The 19,854-nt window shown below is 35.4% G+C and overlaps 1 protein-coding gene across 11 annotated transcripts in view; it reads right to left on the reverse strand.

The window, feature by feature from the left end:
- The window catches only part of LOC127866473 (WD repeat-containing protein on Y chromosome-like), a 46,919-nt gene that overhangs the window by 2,351 nt on the left and 24,714 nt on the right, over positions 1–19,854 (reverse strand). For 7 of the 11 annotated variants that reach the window (XM_052407002.1, XM_052407003.1, XM_052407000.1 and 4 more), the window contains 10 exons: positions 18,848–18,967; positions 17,399–17,437; positions 14,221–14,357; positions 12,852–13,000; positions 11,574–11,747; positions 11,084–11,174; positions 9,388–9,560; positions 7,276–7,329; positions 4,770–4,862; positions 2,362–2,508 (listed from right to left, as the gene is read on the reverse strand). In XM_052407002.1, coding sequence (XP_052262962.1) covers positions 2,362–2,508; positions 4,770–4,862; positions 7,276–7,329; positions 9,388–9,560; positions 11,084–11,174; positions 11,574–11,747; positions 12,852–13,000; positions 14,221–14,357; positions 17,399–17,437; positions 18,848–18,967 — 1,177 coding nt within the window. The remainder of the gene's footprint in view (positions 1–2,361; positions 2,509–4,769; positions 4,863–7,275; positions 7,330–9,387; positions 9,561–11,083; positions 11,175–11,573; positions 11,748–12,851; positions 13,001–14,220; positions 14,358–17,398; positions 17,438–18,847; positions 18,968–19,854) is intronic. The other 4 variants (XM_052407004.1, XM_052407005.1, XM_052407006.1 and 1 more) reach the window with 4 other exon arrangements.

The following is a 19,854-nucleotide window of genomic DNA, read 5'->3' on the forward strand; positions in this document are numbered from 1 at the left end:
TGATTTTCGGATGATAACTCAAGAACGCTTTTGCCTAGGATCATGACACTTCATAGGTACATTGATCGTGACTTGCAGATGACCCCTTTTCATTTTCAGGTCACTAGGTCAAAGGTCAAGGTCACAGTGACAAAAGTCGTATTCACACAATGGCTGCCAGTACAACGGACAGCCCATATGGGGGGCATGCATGTTTTACAAACAGCCCTTGTTCAACCGAAAGCAGAAAGAAAACTATTATGTTTGAATTTGTCAATAAAAAGACCTTGGAAGATCATTTTACTTGCATTATTTTTTTGTCCTTTAACCCTTTCTCACTCAGAAGCTTGCCCCCCTTCGAAGAAGAGGGGGTATATTGCTTTGCTCATGTCAGTCGGTCGGTCAGTAGGTCGGTCGGTCGGTCCGTCCATCAGGTGGTTGTCAGACGATAACACAAGAACGCTTGGGCCTAGGATCATAAAACTTCATAGGTACATTGATCATGACTTGCAGATGACCCCTATTGATTTTGAGGTCACTAGGTCAAAGGTCAAGGTCACGGTGACCCGAAACAGTAAGATGGTTTCCGGATGATAACTCAAGAACACATACGCCTAGGATCATGAAACTTCATGGGTAGATTGATCATGACTCGCAGATGACCCCTATTGATTTTGAAATCACTAGGTCAAAGGTCAAGGTCACGGTGACCCAAAATAGTAAAATGGTTTCCTGATGATAACTCAAGAACGCATACGCCTAGAATCATGAAACTTCATGGGTAGATTGATCATGACTCGCAGATGACCCCTATTGATTTTGAGGTCACTAGGTCAAAGGTCAAGGTCGCGGTGACCCGAAATAGTAAAATGATTTTCGGATGATAATTCAAGAACGCATATGCCTAGGATCATGAAACTTTATAGGTAGATTGATCATGACTCGCAGATGACCCCTACTGATTTTTAGGTCACTAGGTCAAAGGTCAAGGTCACGGTGACCCGAAATAGTAAAATGATTTTTGGATGATAATTCAAGAACGCATATGCCTAGGATCATGAAACTTTATAGGTAGATTGATCATGACTCGCAGATGACCCCTATTGTTTTTTAGGTCACTAGGTCAAAGGTCAAGGTCACGGTGACCAGAAATAGTAAAATGATTTTCAGATGATAACTCAAGAACGCATATGCCTAGGATCATGAAACTTCATAGATAAATTGATCATGACTCGCAGATGACCCCTATTGATTTTTGAGGTCACAAGGACAAAGGTCAAGGTCACGGTGACCCGAAATAGTAAAATGATTTTCGGATGATAACTCAAGAACGCTTTTGCCTAGGATCATGACACTTCATAGGTACATTGATCGTGACTTGCAGATGACCCCTATTCATTTTCAGGTCACTAGGTCAAAGGTCAAGGTCACAGTGACAAAAGTCGTATTCACACAATGGCTGCCAGTACAACGGACAGCCCATATGGGGGGCATGCATGTTTTACAAACAGCCCTTGTTCAAGACATATCCATGGGCACACAACCTCTGACAAAACCTTAGACAAACCGAAAGCAGAAAGAAAACTATCATGTTTGAATTTGTCAATAAAAAGACCTTGGAAGATCATTTTACTTGCATTATTTTTTTGTCCTTTAACCCTTTCTCACTAAGAAGCTAAGTCAAAATGGCTATTTGCAAACAGCATAAAACCAGAACAGCCTGCGAGTAACTTGAAGTCTGTTCAGGTTTTATGCTGTTTGCTGCTCATCACTATCTAAGGGTTAGAAACAAAGCCTTTAAAATAAGAATCTTATGAAAAGTCTTTAATAACATTTAACTTTCTGAGGGATTACAAATGCGTCAAAATATGTATCTAAGTGGTGAAGAGTTAACTAAGAGTCTGTATATAGATGCTACCAGTATCACGGGAGTGTTTTTCTACATCTTATGGTAAATTTTAAAATAAAGAAGAAACAGAGGAAAAGAACAAATTTAAGAGTACTTGAAAAGTTTCAAATACAGATCCAAACATTTGCTTGAAAGGTAAACATTACCACTCCCAAACACTTGTGGTTCTGATTTTGAAAGCATTGCTGAATTAACTTATTTTCATTTAACCATATACTAGTGAACCTAGCTCGGGGGACACTGGGCTTTATGCATATGTGCATCAAGTGTTGTCCCAGATTAGCCTGTGAATTCCCCACAGGCTAATCAGGGACGACACTTTCCATCTTGAAACGAAAACTACCATAAAGGCGCAAAGTGTCATCCCTTATTAGCATGTGGATTGCATAGGCTTTTCAGTAGGACAATTTACACACATGCATTAAGCCACTTTGTATCAGAACAAGGCATTCAATAAAACAAAGTTCCCATACCGGCACAGAAAGGGCCTGAAAGGGGGAGCACAGTTTCCCGTACTGCTGGGTCTTCTTCAGCGTAATGTCACCAAAGTTCTCCCTCCGCTCCTTTCGGTCCTTCTGTTTCCGTAGCAACTCCTTCTCCACCCGTATACCCAGGAATGTCTACAATAACAAAGGGAAGTAATAAATAATGTCAGGAATGTAAGTGATTCACATCAGTGTTTCTTAAACAGACAAACTAAAATTTTGTCCTTGTAAGAGGATATCATATTCATGATAAATAGCTAGAACAACAGGTATTTCAAATATGTATTCAGAATTTAAGATTTGTTAGGCTATTCTCTAGAGAAATAATTCATTTATTACATTTTTTAAAGCTAAATCTACATAAAATCACAATATCTGTAGATGATATTAAATCCACAATCATGTATGTTGAAAATTGTGCTTATATGATTCTGTTATAAATAATTTCACCCTTTTTCGTAGATGTTAGTCATGAATTATATCTATTTATTATCAGTAGTTTCAAGCAAAGCTAAGTTATCATGGTTTATTGCATCTACAATAAATAATATATTTGTACAGATCAACAATATTAGTTTTCAATTCATATTTTGGTGTCATTAGATGACACAACAACTGCCTATATATGGTTAATATATATATGTTACAAGTAACAGCAGAAACACAGTATCAATACATTTGCCAGCACAGATCTAGAACTAAGAAGCTCTGATTACACTTTACAATAGTAAAATATCGAATAATTTAAATGATCTTGGCTAGCAATTACAATCATTCTGCATTAAATGACGAAAACTCCTGCGAGCAAATCTTAAGAATACATTACACATCCCAGAAGACTTAGATAAATTCCTGCTTTATTCTAGGTATTATTTCTCTTAGACACCTAATTCTTATGCTTACACAAACACGTTCATTTTATAGATTTTTTTTTACATTTTATTGATTTTTACAAAATTAATAGTTTCGTGCAATATATTTAAGGCTTGCATAGACACTGAGCTTAGTAATGCGAGGCCAAAGTAGCTGAGAGTGAATGTATCAATATACATGCAAAATTTACATAAAAATTATGCAGCAACAGAAATGAAATGTAAATTACTTTTAAATAAACACTGTTACACTATGACTATTTGAGAAACATTGTTAAAGCAAAATCTGTGATATTAGAAGCAAATTTATATACTGAAAAAAAAACATGAAATCTGTATTGGCTTTAAATATTGTGTGTACAATGATTAGAAAGAACAAGTTCACTGCCTTCGTCTTTTAAATACTAAACTTTTTCCTTTTTAAATTAGAGTGAGTAAATGACTGTGAAACAGTATGTCGCACTATCCAATCAATAATTGACATGTAGATATTTGACATAAAACTGAACATCGAAGTTTAAAATGGGAAATAACTCCCCCCTACCAGTATTGTAAAATTAAAACATCAGCAAATTAAATTATTACGGTATTCTTTAAAAATCTACCCTAAAATATCTAGCTTGAAATAATGAGCACAATTTTTAAAAGGCTTAAAAGATTATGAAAACTAAATTTCTGGCAAACTAAGTAATCGGACATATAAGACTAACAAACTTGAATTTTACATATGAAAACTTTCATTAATCATTTTCAACAGACATTTGTCAATAACAATAGAAATAATTTAAGTCTTCAAACAGACAGTTCAATTTTCTCCAATCTTCAATTAATCTCTAATAAAAATTGTTTAAGAAGTACATCACAAACAGATTATATAATAATTTTAACACTAAAATTACTTAAAGCAATCAATATGGGCTTAATACACATACATACATACATACATAAAGTGTCCTCCCAGATCCCTTATGAAGTCCAAACAGGCTTTAAATCAGGGATGACACATTCTGCTTTTATGGTATTTTTTGTTTCAATGAAGTCTCTTCTTCTTTTTTAAAATCCGGTTTAACCCCGTCCCCCATAAGAAGCAAAGTGAAACGGCTTTTGCAAACAGCATAAAACCAGAACAGCCTGCGAGTAACTCGCAGTATGTTAAGGTTTTATTCTGTTTGCTGCTCATCAGAATCTTTGGTTTGGAAATGAAGCTTTTAAAATTCGAATCTAGAAAGAAAGGTCTTCAATTTAATGAAACTTCCTGAGGGGCTGTAAATTTGATAAAAATACATATCTAAGTAGTAAAGGGTTAAGTGGAAAATGTCGTCCCTTATTAGCCTCCACAGACTAATCTGGGGGGACACTTTATGTACATGCATTTAGCCCCATTTTCCAAGATTGAGACTCATATGGTAATATATTGATGATAATACTTTATGTCCAGTTATAGTTAGTGACTAAATCTTGCACTGCAAACGCAAACACAAACAAGCACGCATGAAGCTCTTGTTAAATCCTCTACATTGCTACCTGGGACCTTTCGGGTCGCATTGAATTGAACGCAAACGTCTGAGAGCGATATTTCACCCTCAGTTGGTTAAAGTCGCCATCTGATCTACTTTCCTGATTTGCCAGAAAATTCAAATAAAAGCAATTCTGTAGACACAATTAAGCAAGCAAACATATTGTATTATTATACAATTATATTGAGATAACAAAAATGATATTGTTTAAATACAGTTACACTGGGATGTGGATTTAAAAGAAAGTCTGGTTGATTTTATATATGGGACATAAGCACATTACAAGGGTTGCATACATAGGATATGATTGCATTGCAATTAGCTTAATATAAGGATATGAGATATTCAAAATCTCTAAAGTATTTTCAGTTTTCAGGGTTTAATATGTTGTATATGAATGTTTGCAAGACTAACACAGTAAAACACTAAGACCCTTATTGTTGCAATTTATTTAGACACAATCGGTGACCAGTATACAATGTATTTATAATTGAGCCACTGCAGCAAAGCTTAAATGATCCAGATTTAATTAACACAAATAAAAATCAATTCCCCATGCTGAAACTTATTATCTTATGTAAGCGAGCATTATTTAATCATGTTAATAAACATTCATCATATGCCTTTAAGAACATGAAAAAAGACATGAGAGCTATGATGGCCCTGAAGCGCTCATCTAAGGTACATCAATTGTTCATGACTTACCTTTGAAACATAGTTTTTGACCCCAATTGACTCAGAATCTAACAAGGATTTTAAAAAGTCCTGTTGGATAATGTCAAGACAAACATACTCATCTAGTTTGAGCAAGACTGAGTTATAAATAAGGCTTCTAAAAACGTTAGATATTTTTTTTTTAGATTTGACTTGGTGACCCCAGGTTTAGAAAGACGTTGTCGGAATTCAAATGCCACCTACACATTATCGCGTATAAACATGCTGATTTAGTTTCATTAATATTGAGTAAAAAATGTGACCTATAGTGTGGAAAAAAGGTTTTTCTAAGATTTAACCTGGTGACCAAGTTTGTGCATACACATGACCCAGATTAAAACTTGGAATAGATATTGTCAAGATAAATATTCTGATCAAGCTTTATCAAGAATTAAATGTGGCCTCTATGTTTTAAACATAATTTTTGTATATTTAACTTGAACTTGTTTTTTAGTGCAGGTTACCTGGATTCGAAGTCGGCCTAGACAAAGTCAATATAAACATTCTGACCAAGAAGCATATTTTATAATATATGACTTTACCCAGTGACCTACTCTCGTGTTTTGATGCACAAGAACCAGACATAGTTAAGATAAACTTTGTCAAGATAAACATTCTTACAAAGTTTCATTGAATTTGAGTTGTAAATGTGGCCTCTACTAAGAGTGGTAGCAAGATATTTCCAAGAATTTAAAGTAGTGACCTTCTCCTAGGGCACATAGGACCCAGATTCAATCATGGCCTAGATATATTTAAGATGAACATTCTGAGCAGATTTCATTCATATTTAGTCATAAATGTGGCCTCTACAGTGGTAACAAGGTTTTTCTAAGATTTGAAATGGTGTCATCACTTTTTGGACACATGTGACCTTGATTCGATCAAGTTTCCTCAAGATTGAGTCATAAATGTAGCCTCTTAAAGTGGCCTTTTCACAGATTTCGGCATATTTTGAAGTTTGTCATTAAATGCTTTATATTGATAAATGTAAACATTGGATCTTAAAAGCTCCAGTAAAAATCAAGAATAAAATTTAAAAAAGGGAAAAAAAGTGGCCGGTACCAGGGCTCGAACCAGTGACCCCCGGAGTCCTGGAGTTAGTCTGAAGTAAAAACGCATTAGCCCTCTCGGCTATTCCGCCGGTTATACACAGCTTAAGTATTTTTTACCTTATATAAGCAATCTTCGTAGTTTCGAAAATTTAAACGACAACAACAGAACTCTCCAAATTATTCAATCGTTTCGCGTTGCAACGCTTTATAATTTTTAGGTTTTCAAATCGTCAAAAGATACATATAATGGCTATATTGGACTATGGTAAATGTTCAGTAATACTGTTTCCTCACAAATATCATAACTAAAACGAAAATTTGCGAATCTGAAACAACTTTTTTCAATTTTGTCAATTTACCAAACCGTGAAAAGATCCCTTTAAGTGGTAACAAGATGTTACCTGGTTACTTACTTAGCTTTTGGACGCATGTGACAAAGATTCAAATTCATCATTTATAGCGCAAAGATAAGTTACACTCAGAATTTTTTTTAGGCCAATGAAGTAGCAGCGTGCCAGACATATGGTGATCACATTAGCACATCTTGAGCACATTGTGTGCATGTGAGCTAAAACAAGGGAAACAAAAAAATTGACATGACAAAATTGATGTCTGATAATTTTATTGTCTCTGACTGAAGTGCTTGTGTGCATACAAAGACTAGTAAACATCAGTATATACATGAAGTGCATTGCAATGCTGGTACCAAGCATAAAAACACGGGACAAATACGTGGTGTGGGGTTACCTTGTCTACCGGACGTAATTCTCGAGGCTCTCTTTTGGACGTTTTAGTAGGTTTCTCATAAAAAATGTATATGTAAAAACATCATTGTTTGAAGATGAAAGCAACAACAAGAGAGCCTGAAAGAGGGCCTGAAAGGCCCAAAGTCCCTCACCTGAGATTCAAAGGAACTGACCTGTTCTGTGCAGCCCAAGATGTCATTAGAACAAAATGTTCTTACCAACTTTCATGACTAGTGAACACCCTGGCAGCCACATTTTTCAACAGAACAAGGTTTTACTATAGCCATATTAGGAAAAATGCCCTGCCCCCTGCAGCCATGTTTTTCAACCAACTGGCATCATTTTTGAATTCGTCCAAGATATTATTAGGATGAATCTTCTGACCAAGTTTCATGAAGATCGGACAATAAATGTGGCCTCTAGAGTGTTAACAAGATTTTACTATAGCCATATATAGCCATATAAAGAAATGTCCTGCCCCTTGACAGCCATGTTTTTCAAGCAAACATAACCATTTTCGAACTCATCCAAGATATCATTGAGACCAATCTTCTGACCAAATTTCATGAAGATTGGACAATAAATGTGGCCTCTAGAGTGTTAACAAGGTTTTAACAAGGGAGTTAACTACTGGTATTAGAAAGTATGCACAGGTTATCTTTCTTTAACAGACTGTTCACATGTTTTCACTATATACATATAGAGAAAACTGCCCCACCCCCTGGTGGCCATGTTTTGGCCACCCATCATGACCATTTTTGAACTTGTCCGAGATATCTATAAAATCGATCTTAAGACAAAATGTCATTATGATTTGGCCTAAATGTGACTTCTAGAGTGTTCAGAAGCTTTTTTCACTATATAAATATAAGGAAAATGACCCGCCCCCCTTTGCGGCCATGTTTATTTACCGATCCGAACCATTTTTTAACTCAACCATTTTATCCAGAAAACAAATGTTCTGACCAAATTTCATGAAGATTGGACCAAAAATGTGACTTCTAGAGTGTTCACATGTTTTCACTATATACATATAGAGAAAACTGCCCCACCACCTGGCGGCCATGTGTTTTCACCGATCTGAACCATTTTCGAACTCGTCCGTGATATCAATGAAACCAATGTTTTGACCAAGTTTCATGATGATTGGGCTAAAATTGTGACTTCTAGAGTGTTCACAAGGTTTCTATATAGCCATATAAGAAATACTGCCCCGCCCCCTGGCGGCCAATCGGGCCATATTTTTCAATGGACTGGAACCATTTTTCAACTCAACCAACATATCATTAAGACAAACATTTTGACACAGTAACATGACGATTGGGCATCAAATGTGACTTCTACAGTGTTCACAAGGTTTTTCTTTTTTTTTGACCTAGTGACCTAGTTTTTGACCCAGCATGACCCAGTTTCAAACTCAGTCGAGGTGTCAATGGGACAAATGTTCTGACCAAGTTTCATGAAGATTGGACAATAAATGTGGCCTCTGGAGTGTTCACAAGGCAACTGTTGACGCCGCACAACGCACAACGGACGACGGGCAAAAGGCGATCACAAAAGCTTACCATGTGCACAGCACAGGTGAGCTAAAAAGAGTAAAATAATACAAAATAAAGTAAATTCAAATAAAATTAATGAAGAAGAATGTCCAATTGTTTGAATGGTTTACCTTACATAACCACAAATCATTTAACAGTAACAAATAAAACATTTTTCTAGTATTTATGACGCGTGGCATGGTCAAAATCTGCCTTAATTTAAATACATAAAGAGTTGTTCTGAAAAAGTCTTTGCTACATAAAATACCATTTGAGCCATGCTCTGTGAAAAGGGGGTTTAATTCATCTGCGTAAAGTGTCGTCTTAGATTAGCCTGTACAGTGTGCACAGGCTAATCAGGAACAACACTTTTTGCCTAAACTTTATTTTTGCTAAGAAGAGACTCTGTAAACGAAATATATAAAAGCCAAGTGTGTTGTCCCTGATTAGCCTATGTGGACTGCAGAGGCTAATCTGGGACAACACTTTACGCAAATGCATTAAACCCCATTTTCACAGAGCATGGCCCATTTAACCAATGACACGCCTAATTCAGTTATCAATCATTGTCCTACCTCATCAGTTGTCTCCACAGTTTTTGTCTCCACAGGTGGCAGCACCAGGTCAGGTGACTTGATGCGTGTTTTTTCTGGTTGGTTGCCATGGAGCTTGTCCCCTTCAGGTTGAAGGTCAAGGTCAGCCCCGTCTGTCAGCTGGCTCTTGCTGTCAGATACTGTGGTGGAAGAGTCTGCAAGGGAGACAACAAGAGATGTTTACAAGGAAGACAATTGTGTAAAAACAAGGTGTCAGTAAAAAACAAAATAATTGAGTGTTTTGTCTCTTTAACCAGTAGACTTAAATCTATCATTCCGTCTTTTAGATGTTAGTCCATAGGTTTGCAGTTAATTGATTGGATCATGATTTTGTTTAGCAATACAAACAAAAGGCCAAGATTAGTCCACTCAGTCATTGATTGATAAGTATGTACTTGTCAATTTGTGCACTCAGTCACAGCTGACAGTTCACTGCAGGATTTATAAGTAAACCTACCTGAAATAAGTTTAATAAACACAGTTGACAATAAAAAAATTTTTACAAAGATATTTCACAATAAAACTTTAAAGGTTTGTTTTCTAAATGGATAAATACATAGTCAATCAAATATTGTCAAATCAATTAACAATAGCTGAAGGGGAATCATAATATAAAAGGCAGAAAATAGTTCACATTTCCTTTGAGTTCATCAGCAGCATGTTGAATGTCACCTAGATATTTTCCACCAGACATTTAACGTTACAGACATGACATACTGGAATGGTAACAGGTGAATAAGATATTGACATACACATACACATAAAATTTTGATCTGTTTTATCTGTTTTGGCAAATATTTACGACAAGCATTGAATTCGCTACAAGATAACATCAGTGATATGTTCCTTAACATGAAGGATACAAATGAGCACAACACACCATACCTGAATTGGCACTCCGAAAGAACTCAAAGAAACCTGTCACTGTATATATGTAAATCAACTTATGTGCTATAGTTTAACTCGCCTTCAGTTTCATGCCAGTTGTAAAAACAATGACATATGAACTGTAATGAGTTTAAGACCGTCAATTAAAATAATAAATTCAAACTAGACTTGAATTATCATGTTTCATATAGGTAACATTGAACATGAGAAATGTTAAGATAAATATTAAGATAATTGATACAATTGAGATGCATTGTGTTCTGAAGGTTTTATTTTATTAAATCTGTTTTGCTAGCCGATTTATTGTCTAAGTTATTATTGAAAATCCTGTTCTTTCCCACAAAGACACACACTTTTTGTATTCAGTGCCAGTTGAGACCCATATGAGCATTGCCCTGGGAAAACTGGGTTTAATGCATGTTTGTAAAGTGTCCTCCTGGATTAGCCTGTGCAGACCTAAAAGTGTCAGGAATAACAGTTTCGGCCTATACTGGATTTTCGCCAAGAAAACACTTCTTTTTTGCAAAAATACTTTAAGCAGAGAGTGTCATCACTGATTAGCCTATGTGGAATGCACATGCTGATCTGGTACAACACTAAACACATGCATTAAGCCCTGTTTTCACAGATCGAGGCTCATAGATGAGATGTGTTATGGGAAAGTCAGGCTTACCGTACTTGATCTACTTGCAGAAAGTTTGCTCTGGATTAGCCTGTGCAGACTGTACAGCTCTTACAACTGCACGTGGTATCCTGTATTAAGACAGAATATACACCAAGCCAATGTTACCTGTGTCTTTCTTGGAACTGTCCACGTTCAACGTCCAGGGAGTCCTGGGATGGGCCCATGTCGTAGGCTCCTTCAGATTCCAGGAACGCTTCTGAGTTAACATAGCAACAGTTTCATAATTAAAACACATGCGATTGAAATAAAAAAGAGACATGCAGTTTATTTGATAAATATTCAAAGGCAATAAAAACTATCAGCAGCACTATCACAAATTTAAATGAGCATATTAATAATTTCCTTTCGCTTATATTGTTCTACAATCTGTGTGCAAGAATGAGGTGTAAGTAAATATATTTTAAAATATATTCAATAGAAGAAAATTAATGTACAATACACAATAATAATACATTTTGTTGATCATATTCTGGTTTTATAAGAAATGATTTAACATAAGAAAAGCTAAGACCAAATATAAATTTATTAACAAAAAAATCATATAAAAAATAAATACCTGAAACTGTAAACATTTAAATTTAAGAAGATCATGTACCTGTCCAAATGTTCCAATGTACTGACCCTCGCGCAATGTCCAGAGGCGTGCTGTTTTATCGGTGGATGCGGAGATGATGTAGTCGCCAGTGTCGTGTTTAGCAAACTCCACACTGACAATGGCGGAGTCGTGTGCCCGCCAGTGGGCCTCCAGCAGAGGTTTGGACTTGATTCTCTGGAGTATACAGATTAGATAGTACGCTTAGCTCTTGAAAATCGGGGCTTAATGCATGTGCCTAAAGTGTCGTCCCTGATTAGCCTATGCAGTCTGCACAGGCTAATCAGGGACAACACTTATGCCTTATTGTATTTTCACTAAGAAGAGACTTCCTTTACACAAAAATACCATAAAAGTTGAAAGTGTGGTCCCTGATTAGCCTGTGCAGACTGCACAGGTTAATCTGGCAAAACACTTCATGCACATGCATTAAGCCCCAGTTTGCAAGAGAGAGATCATTTTATTAATGGTTGCTAGAAAATGTTACAGAGATGATTGTCATTATTTACATTGATAGGGTCTTTTTGTATCTATATGTTAACACAAATGTTTAGAAGACAATCAAATTTTACATATTGTTATGAAAATATGACAAACTTCAAAACAAATCATAAATAGTAAATTGGACAGAAATTTATCTTTCCATGTTTTTATTACACATTCATCCCCCCACCCCCTTAGAAAAACGAAAAACGTTTAGACTATAAACTAGTGCATCCATAGGTTGCTGATATGAGAGTAGAAGGAAGCAATTTGTTTTGAGCAGATTTTGTGATGTTCCTAAATGTGGCGCCCTGTCCCCATGGCAGCCATGTTAATGAACATACACACACTCAGTCAAGACATTATTCTGTTCAAATGTTCTGAAACAGTTTATTGAAGATTGGTAAAAAAAAATACCTTAAGATGTTAACACTCTTTTTATTGAATTGGACATAGTGACAAGGTTTTGACGCTCTATGACCCAGTTTCAAATTCAGCCGAGATATCATTGGGAACATGCCTTGACCAGGTTTCATGAAGATTGGGCAATAGAAGATCCTCTAGAGTGTTCAAAAGGTAAAAGTTGCTGACGGACCACAGACAAAACATGATCACAAAAGCTCACCATAACCAGTTTGTGAGCTAAATAGTAATACCTTTTAAACAAAACAAATAAGCCTCATTCTGGTAAAACACGGCTTAATGCAGTGTGTCTCAAATTTAAGTATACTGCTACATTTTCAATAGACCATACACGTGCAGCCATGCAATGTACAAATCCACAGCCCTACCACATACCCCCTTGTCCTGGAACCTGATGCAGTAAGACAGGATGTCCCAGACCTTGATGTGCCCAGTTGTATCCCCAGTAACCAGCAGGCTGTTGTTCTGATTGGTGCACATGCCCAGAATGCTCTCGTCTGGTTGGTCAGGAGCGTAGAAGTAACCTGGCAGAGAAACAACAGCAACATTTCAAGAGAGTGCAGATTATACCTATCTTAAAACAAAACTTTCTGACTGAAGTCCGTTAGATTTACCTTTAGATGACAGAAAAACTTTTATGAAAAGCAATTGGAGAATGTCTCATGACTAAAGCTTATTATATGACAAACACAAATGTTTCTAAATATAAAAAAATCGTATAACATACAAACTTGTCAAACAAGGTGTATATAAATGTAACCTGTCATACCTTTGTTTGTTGAAACATAATGCCCCCTAATGCACCTTAAATCTGCGCAACGACTATTTTAGAAAAAATGTCCAAGACCCATAACTTTGCCAAAAATCATTGGACCAAAACTCAAGTCACACTTCATCTGTTAATCATATGTAGGTAAACTCACATAACAAAAATCAGCTCAATATCAGAAAGGGCTGCATAAAAAACTTTCAGAAAAACGGTTATTATAGAGAAATTTTCCAAAAGGCCAACGCTAATAACTTTGCCAAACATCAATGGACTGGAACAAAACTCACACTTCATCTGTAGGTCATATAGGAAGTCTCACATACCAAAGATCTGCTCAATATCTGAAAGCGTTGCATGAAAACCTCCGGAAAACAGAATGTGGTCGGACAGACAGAGAGTCCAATTGCTATATGCCAACCTACCAGGGGCAGAAAAAAGTGGCCTGAAGAAACTAATTCTGGATTCATTTCCACAAAAATTGTTTATGGAAAAAAAGTATGCATTACAATCAAAGAAGCAAAATAACACTCCAGATAAACAAAAATGCTGAATTAATCTGCTTGTTTATCAATAAATAATCATTTATTTGTATTGGTATAATAAAAAAGCTTCTAACACATTCCATTGATTGTAAGGCAAAAACGTTAATTACTAACCTAAAATACCCGCTTCAAATACCTGCTCATGTCAAAAGTCTATATGGTGCAGTGTCAGCATAATTGTTTTTGCTCCTAATGGTCCCAGGTTAAAATGCCAGGGAAGAATTTTTTATTATTTTACTTTTATTCTTGCCATATTTAATGATTATGTTTATTGTAAACAGTTCCAAATAATGTTAGAAATATATGTTTTTGTAAGTGAATGTTAAATAATATTTTTTAAATTTAAAGTATGATAATCTCTTACCAAGTAATTTCTTAACTTGTTTTGTTCACAAGAAATGATATAAAACATGATAATACAAAAAGATCATACCCATTTCATTGCGTGCACCATACAAGCACCAAAAGCGAATATATCCTCCCTCACTGGTGACTAATGAAGACACCTCCATATTGCGACCTGTGGCTCGACCTTTCAAGAATAGCACTTTGTCTACTGGAGCTGTTTGGCTGAAAGGTTTTAGAAACATGGGGTCAATACTTATGGGTTGTAGTTAAGTATCTTGTTGTTTATGTTTGTACGTTTATCTAACATTCAGGTGTCAAAAGTTGCCTCTTATAATCTAAGAAGATGAAAAAGTGGAATCTCTAGAAAATCCTCTGAAATCAAATAAATTACTGAAAGCAAAAGCAAAAAAGAACAACAACACTGATTAAAGATTATTAACTATGAAGACAGACAAATATCAAATGGTTACACCTTTGTTTGCATCGATAACAACAAAATATATTGCTGTTTCTTCCACATTCTATTTTCTACAGGTAAGAAACATTTTGTTGAAAAAATTATCCACAAAAATGTATATATTTCAAACTTGCAACCTCAATTCATGCAATAAGTTCTGATTATCGTAGCTAAACAATAAAGGTACACAAAGCGCAACAAGGATTCTGATCGTTCTTATACAATTAACTGTATTCACTCAAACTAAACTGATTTCTGATTTAACTCTTTCACGCTTAGAAGCAAAGTGAAAATAGCTATCTGCAAACAGCATAAAACCAGAACAGCCTGCAAGTAACTTGCAGTCTGTTCAGGTTTTATGATGTTTGCTGCTCATAAGTATCTAATGGTTGGCAATGAAATCTTTAAAATGTGAATCTAGTAAGAAAGGTCTTTAATCAAATTTACCTTTCTGAGGGACTACACATGCATTAAAATACCTATCTATGTGGTAAAGGGTTAACCCTTTGAGCGCTGGAACCGGAATTTGAAGGCCTTTGCAAACAGTTTGGATCCAGATGAGACGCCACAAAATGTGGCGTCTCATCAGGATCCAAACTGTTTGCTATTCTGATAGTATTCTTTGAAAAAAAATCGAAGAAAATGCTAATTTTAGAAAATTAGCAGACAACATTTTAGCAGACAACAAATTTCCCAGCATGCAAAGGGTTAAATGGGCTGACTATCATCAATATGAAGCTCTCTTTTGGAAGTAGAACTTAACCCTTTGCATGCTGGGATATTTGTTGTCTGCTAAATTGGTGTCTGCTGCATTTCTAAAATCATCATTTTCTTCACTTTTTTTTCAAAGACCACTATCAGAATAGCAAACAGTTTGAATCCTAATAAGACGCCACGTTTTGTGGCATCTGATCTTGATCCAAACTGTTTGCAAAGGCCTTTAAAATTCGGTTCCAGCGCTAAAAGGGTTATTGCATGTACATACAGTGTTGTCCACATTAGCCTCTGCAATCCGCAATCAGGGATGACACTTTCAGATTTAATGGAATTTTTAATTGATATGAATTCTCTTCCAATTAAAAATCAAGTCTGAGCAGAAAGTGTCGTCCCAGATTAGCCTGTGCTGAGTAAACAGGCTAATCTGAGACGATACTTTAGGCACATGCATTAAGCCCCATTTTACCAGAGCAAGGTTCATATACAAGTGCAGTCTGAATATCAAATGGGATTTTTTAATGGCGAATTAACAACATATGCAAGGAGCAGAAGGATCACAATGAAAGGTTGGAGTCTAAGAATCAGTATGGATATCCCTGTCTTTTGCTGGGTATAACATAAATACCATTAGCTGTATGTTCTGGGAGAGGTAAAGGTAATCAATCTGTAGTAGCACTGTCTGATACATGTAAACTTCAAACCAATATCTTATCTTAAGTAAGGAACGTTAATTGTAAAAGAGAGTTTTCCAAAACTGCATGTATAGAAAGTAATGGATGGTAACATTTAATAATTAAGATTATCATTGAAAAGATATTCAAAAATATTGTTGAGGAATCCATGTTTATCCAACATGAAGTTATTTATAAACTTAACATAAACATCAAAGAATGCATGGAAGGGCTGGAAATAACAAAAAAAAAACAACGCATATATATTACAAAAAAAGACCCAAAGTCGCTCACATGAGATAACAAGATATTATTGGGAAAAATCTTCTGACCAAGTTTCACAAAGATCGGAAAATAAATCTGGCCTCTAGAGTGATAACAAGGTTTTACTTAATAGCCATATAAGGAAAAATGCCCCGCCCCCCGGCGACCATGTTTTTCAACCAACCGGCATCATTTTCGAACTCGTCCAAGATATTATTGGGATGAATCTTCTGACCAAGTTTCATGAAGATAGGACAATAAATGTGGCCTCTTGAGTGTTAACAAGGTTTTACTACAGCCATATAAGGAAAACTGCCCCGCCCCCTGGCGGCCATGTCTTTCAACAAAACGGCATCATTTTCAAACTCATCCAAGATATTATTGGGATGAATCTTCTGACCAAGTTTCATGAAGATAGGACAGAAAATGTGGCCTCTTGAGTGTTTACAAGATTTTACTATAGCCATATATATAGCCATATAAGGAAAAATGCCCCGCCCCTTGGCAGCCATGTTTTTAAGCAAAGGTTACCATTTTTGAACTCATCCAAGATATAAGTGGCACAAATCTCCTGAGCAAGTTTCATGTAGATCGGAAAATAAATGTGGCCTCTAGAGTGCTAACAAGGTTTTACTATAGCCATTTTAGGAAAAATGCCCTGCCCCATGGCGGCCATGTTTTTCAACCAACCGGCATCATTTTCGAATTCGTCCAAGATATTATTGAGATGAATCTTCTGACAAAGTTTTATGATGAACAGACAATAAATGTGGCCTCTAGAGTGTTAACAAGATTTTACTATAGCCATATATAGCCATATAAGGAAAAATGCCCCGTCCCTTGGCAGCCATGTTTTTCAAGTAAACGTAACCATTTTCGAATTCCTGCAAGATATCATTGAAACCAATCTGCTGACCAAATTTCATGAAGATTGGACAATAAATGTGGCCTCTAGAGAGTTAACAAGGCAGATGTTGACGCCGCACAACGGACAACAGACAACGCACGACGGACGACGGACAAAAAGCGATCACAAAAGCTCACCATGAGCACCTTGTGCTCAGGTGAGCTAAAAATTTATGCAAGCTCTTGGATATCCATGAACACAGATCTTTGGGATATCTGGGATACAGAATTATCCTGCAGTATCTTACCTATCCTTGTGTAACATGGCTTGCCATTGGGAAGGACTTCTGAATTAGTTGTGATTCATTATTTTGGGCATTAAGTTGAATTGTTTTTTTTCATGACTTATTTCATACTTAAAGTTCTAAAATATATCATAAAAATCATTATTTCATTATAACAAACTCAACACAAACAAAACCATAACAAGAGTGCTAAGTTTTCACATAATATGACCATTTAAAGGTATGCTTATATTTGATCTGAGAAGAATGTATTTATTTAATGCAGAATTGATGTCACAGAACTGGAGACAACAAGAAACATGGCAATTCAAAGCAAAAATGCTACCTACATATTAAGCATAAACTTGTTTTCCTATTTAATCAATATTGATCCTATTGGCCCAATCCCTAGCTAGGTCTAAATATAAGCAACGTTTATTCAAAATGTCAGTGAAAACCACCATCCAAGTTTTTGTGCAGAAACAGTTTGTCTATCTTTAGAATCAGTTACTTTGACCCCAGATGAAAATGAAATACCAAGCCAGGTCTGTATTTAAGTAACCTACATACACAATTTAATTGCAATCCATCCAACATTTGTTCTATTTTTAGTAACAGTGAGCTTGACCTTGACAAGCCCCAAAATTAAACCGGAACTAAGGATCAAAAATTGCTTAATGAAAACTAAAGTTTGAATTAAAATTAAATCACTAATTAGAAAGCAGGCTACATAAAAATTTAATTCAAGGGCAACAATTCAGTATCGCATCAGACAATCTGGCTCACAATGGAACTTTATCAAGATATCATGCTCATAAAATTGTCACCAAGTTTGGAAAAAATAAGACACAAGACAAGGTTCATTTTGCCAATTTTTTTATAACTTAGGGCAATCATTTTGAAGTGCATCACATGCGATCTAGCAGGATATAAAACTTGGTCATGATATTATGCCAACCAACATTATCACCAAAGTTCATGAAATATATAGCGACATAGCTTTCAGAGATAACACCTGCCCATGTAGATGTTTCTATAAAAAGCCCAGTTTTTTAAAAAGGCGTATAAAAAACTCTGTAAACTGAAATTGTATCTATGTGTAATTATAACTTCTGCAAAATATCAATAATTTCATAAGATAAATACAATATTTAAAAAAAACAACAGTAAAACCAGTTTACATTATAAAGAGTTACATGTCCAAAAAAGTTACAAGCATACAATAAAACAGTTATAAAATGAAATTTGTATAATTCAACCTCACAAATATTATATCATCAAAATAAACAATAACGCGCTCATGAAAAAGTTTACATTTTATGATATTGCAGGCAATATGCCAGAACTTTCCGATACTATGTGTAGTTAACAATTCTAATGATATAATGTTAAGCAGTATTTCCAACAAAGTAAGGCTATCATTTGTATAAATTATTTCGAAAACAACAGACAAAACAAAAGCAGAATTCTTACCCTTTCTCTAGTTTGTGTGATTTTTGATGCCTTGAATTCGGTCGAGAATTCATAGACTTTGGTCGGTCACTTTCAGTGGACTTTTCTGTTACAGACGACATATCCTCAATCTTTTTCTTGCTGTTTTTACAACAAATATTTAAATGTGTGACATTGCCATGCAGTCAGAAAATAATGTGATCAAGCACAATATTACAACATGGTGATACAATATTTAAATAGAAATATAAAGTATTTAATATTTTGATTTATTTCGAGGGACAACAAACAGACTAAAGTATGTTTATTTTATGGTTTGTGTTTGTGTAAGTAAGAAATTTTGCAAGAAGTATTTAATCATACTAGTAGTATAATTATTTTTGTGCTGCATCAAGAGAGGATAAAATACAGCATAACATCTTTAACTCAAGTATCAATACCATGACAACCATTAGCTTCAACAAATCCCATAGTCCTATTGAAATCATGATAAATACAAAAAGACAAGACCATCTTTAACTCGAACATTTATAACTACAAAACTAAAACATATGTGTTGATCCCTAAAATGTTATGCAACATTGAAATGTACCCTCCATACCTATTATTGACATCTCTGTTCAGGGACTGCCTGACAGGGGAATATCATTTGCACCTTGTGATTGTTGTTGAAAGGATGTGTTCCAAACACATTTCAGTTACAAGAATAAACCTTGCGCAAATAGGAAGATTTATTTCAACTTATTGATATTGAAACTCCCTAAACTGAGACCTTCATAACTCAAACATTGCTAAAGAAGTTTTAATATACCGGATGTACATTTGATTGTTTGTAATTGAGAAAACTGGACATAATGCATGTGCGTAAAGTGTTGTCCCAGATTAGCCTGTGCAGTCCGCACAGGCTAATCAGGGACGACACTCTGCTTTTATGACATTTTTCGTTTAAATGAAGTCTCTTCTTAGCAAAAATCCAATTTAGGCAGAGAGTGTCATCCCTGATTAGCCTGTGCAGACTGCACAGGCTA

The sequence above is a fragment of the Dreissena polymorpha genome, chromosome 2 (assembly GCF_020536995.1).
Source record: "Dreissena polymorpha isolate Duluth1 chromosome 2, UMN_Dpol_1.0, whole genome shotgun sequence".
NCBI lineage: Eukaryota > Metazoa > Mollusca > Bivalvia > Myida > Dreissenidae > Dreissena > Dreissena polymorpha.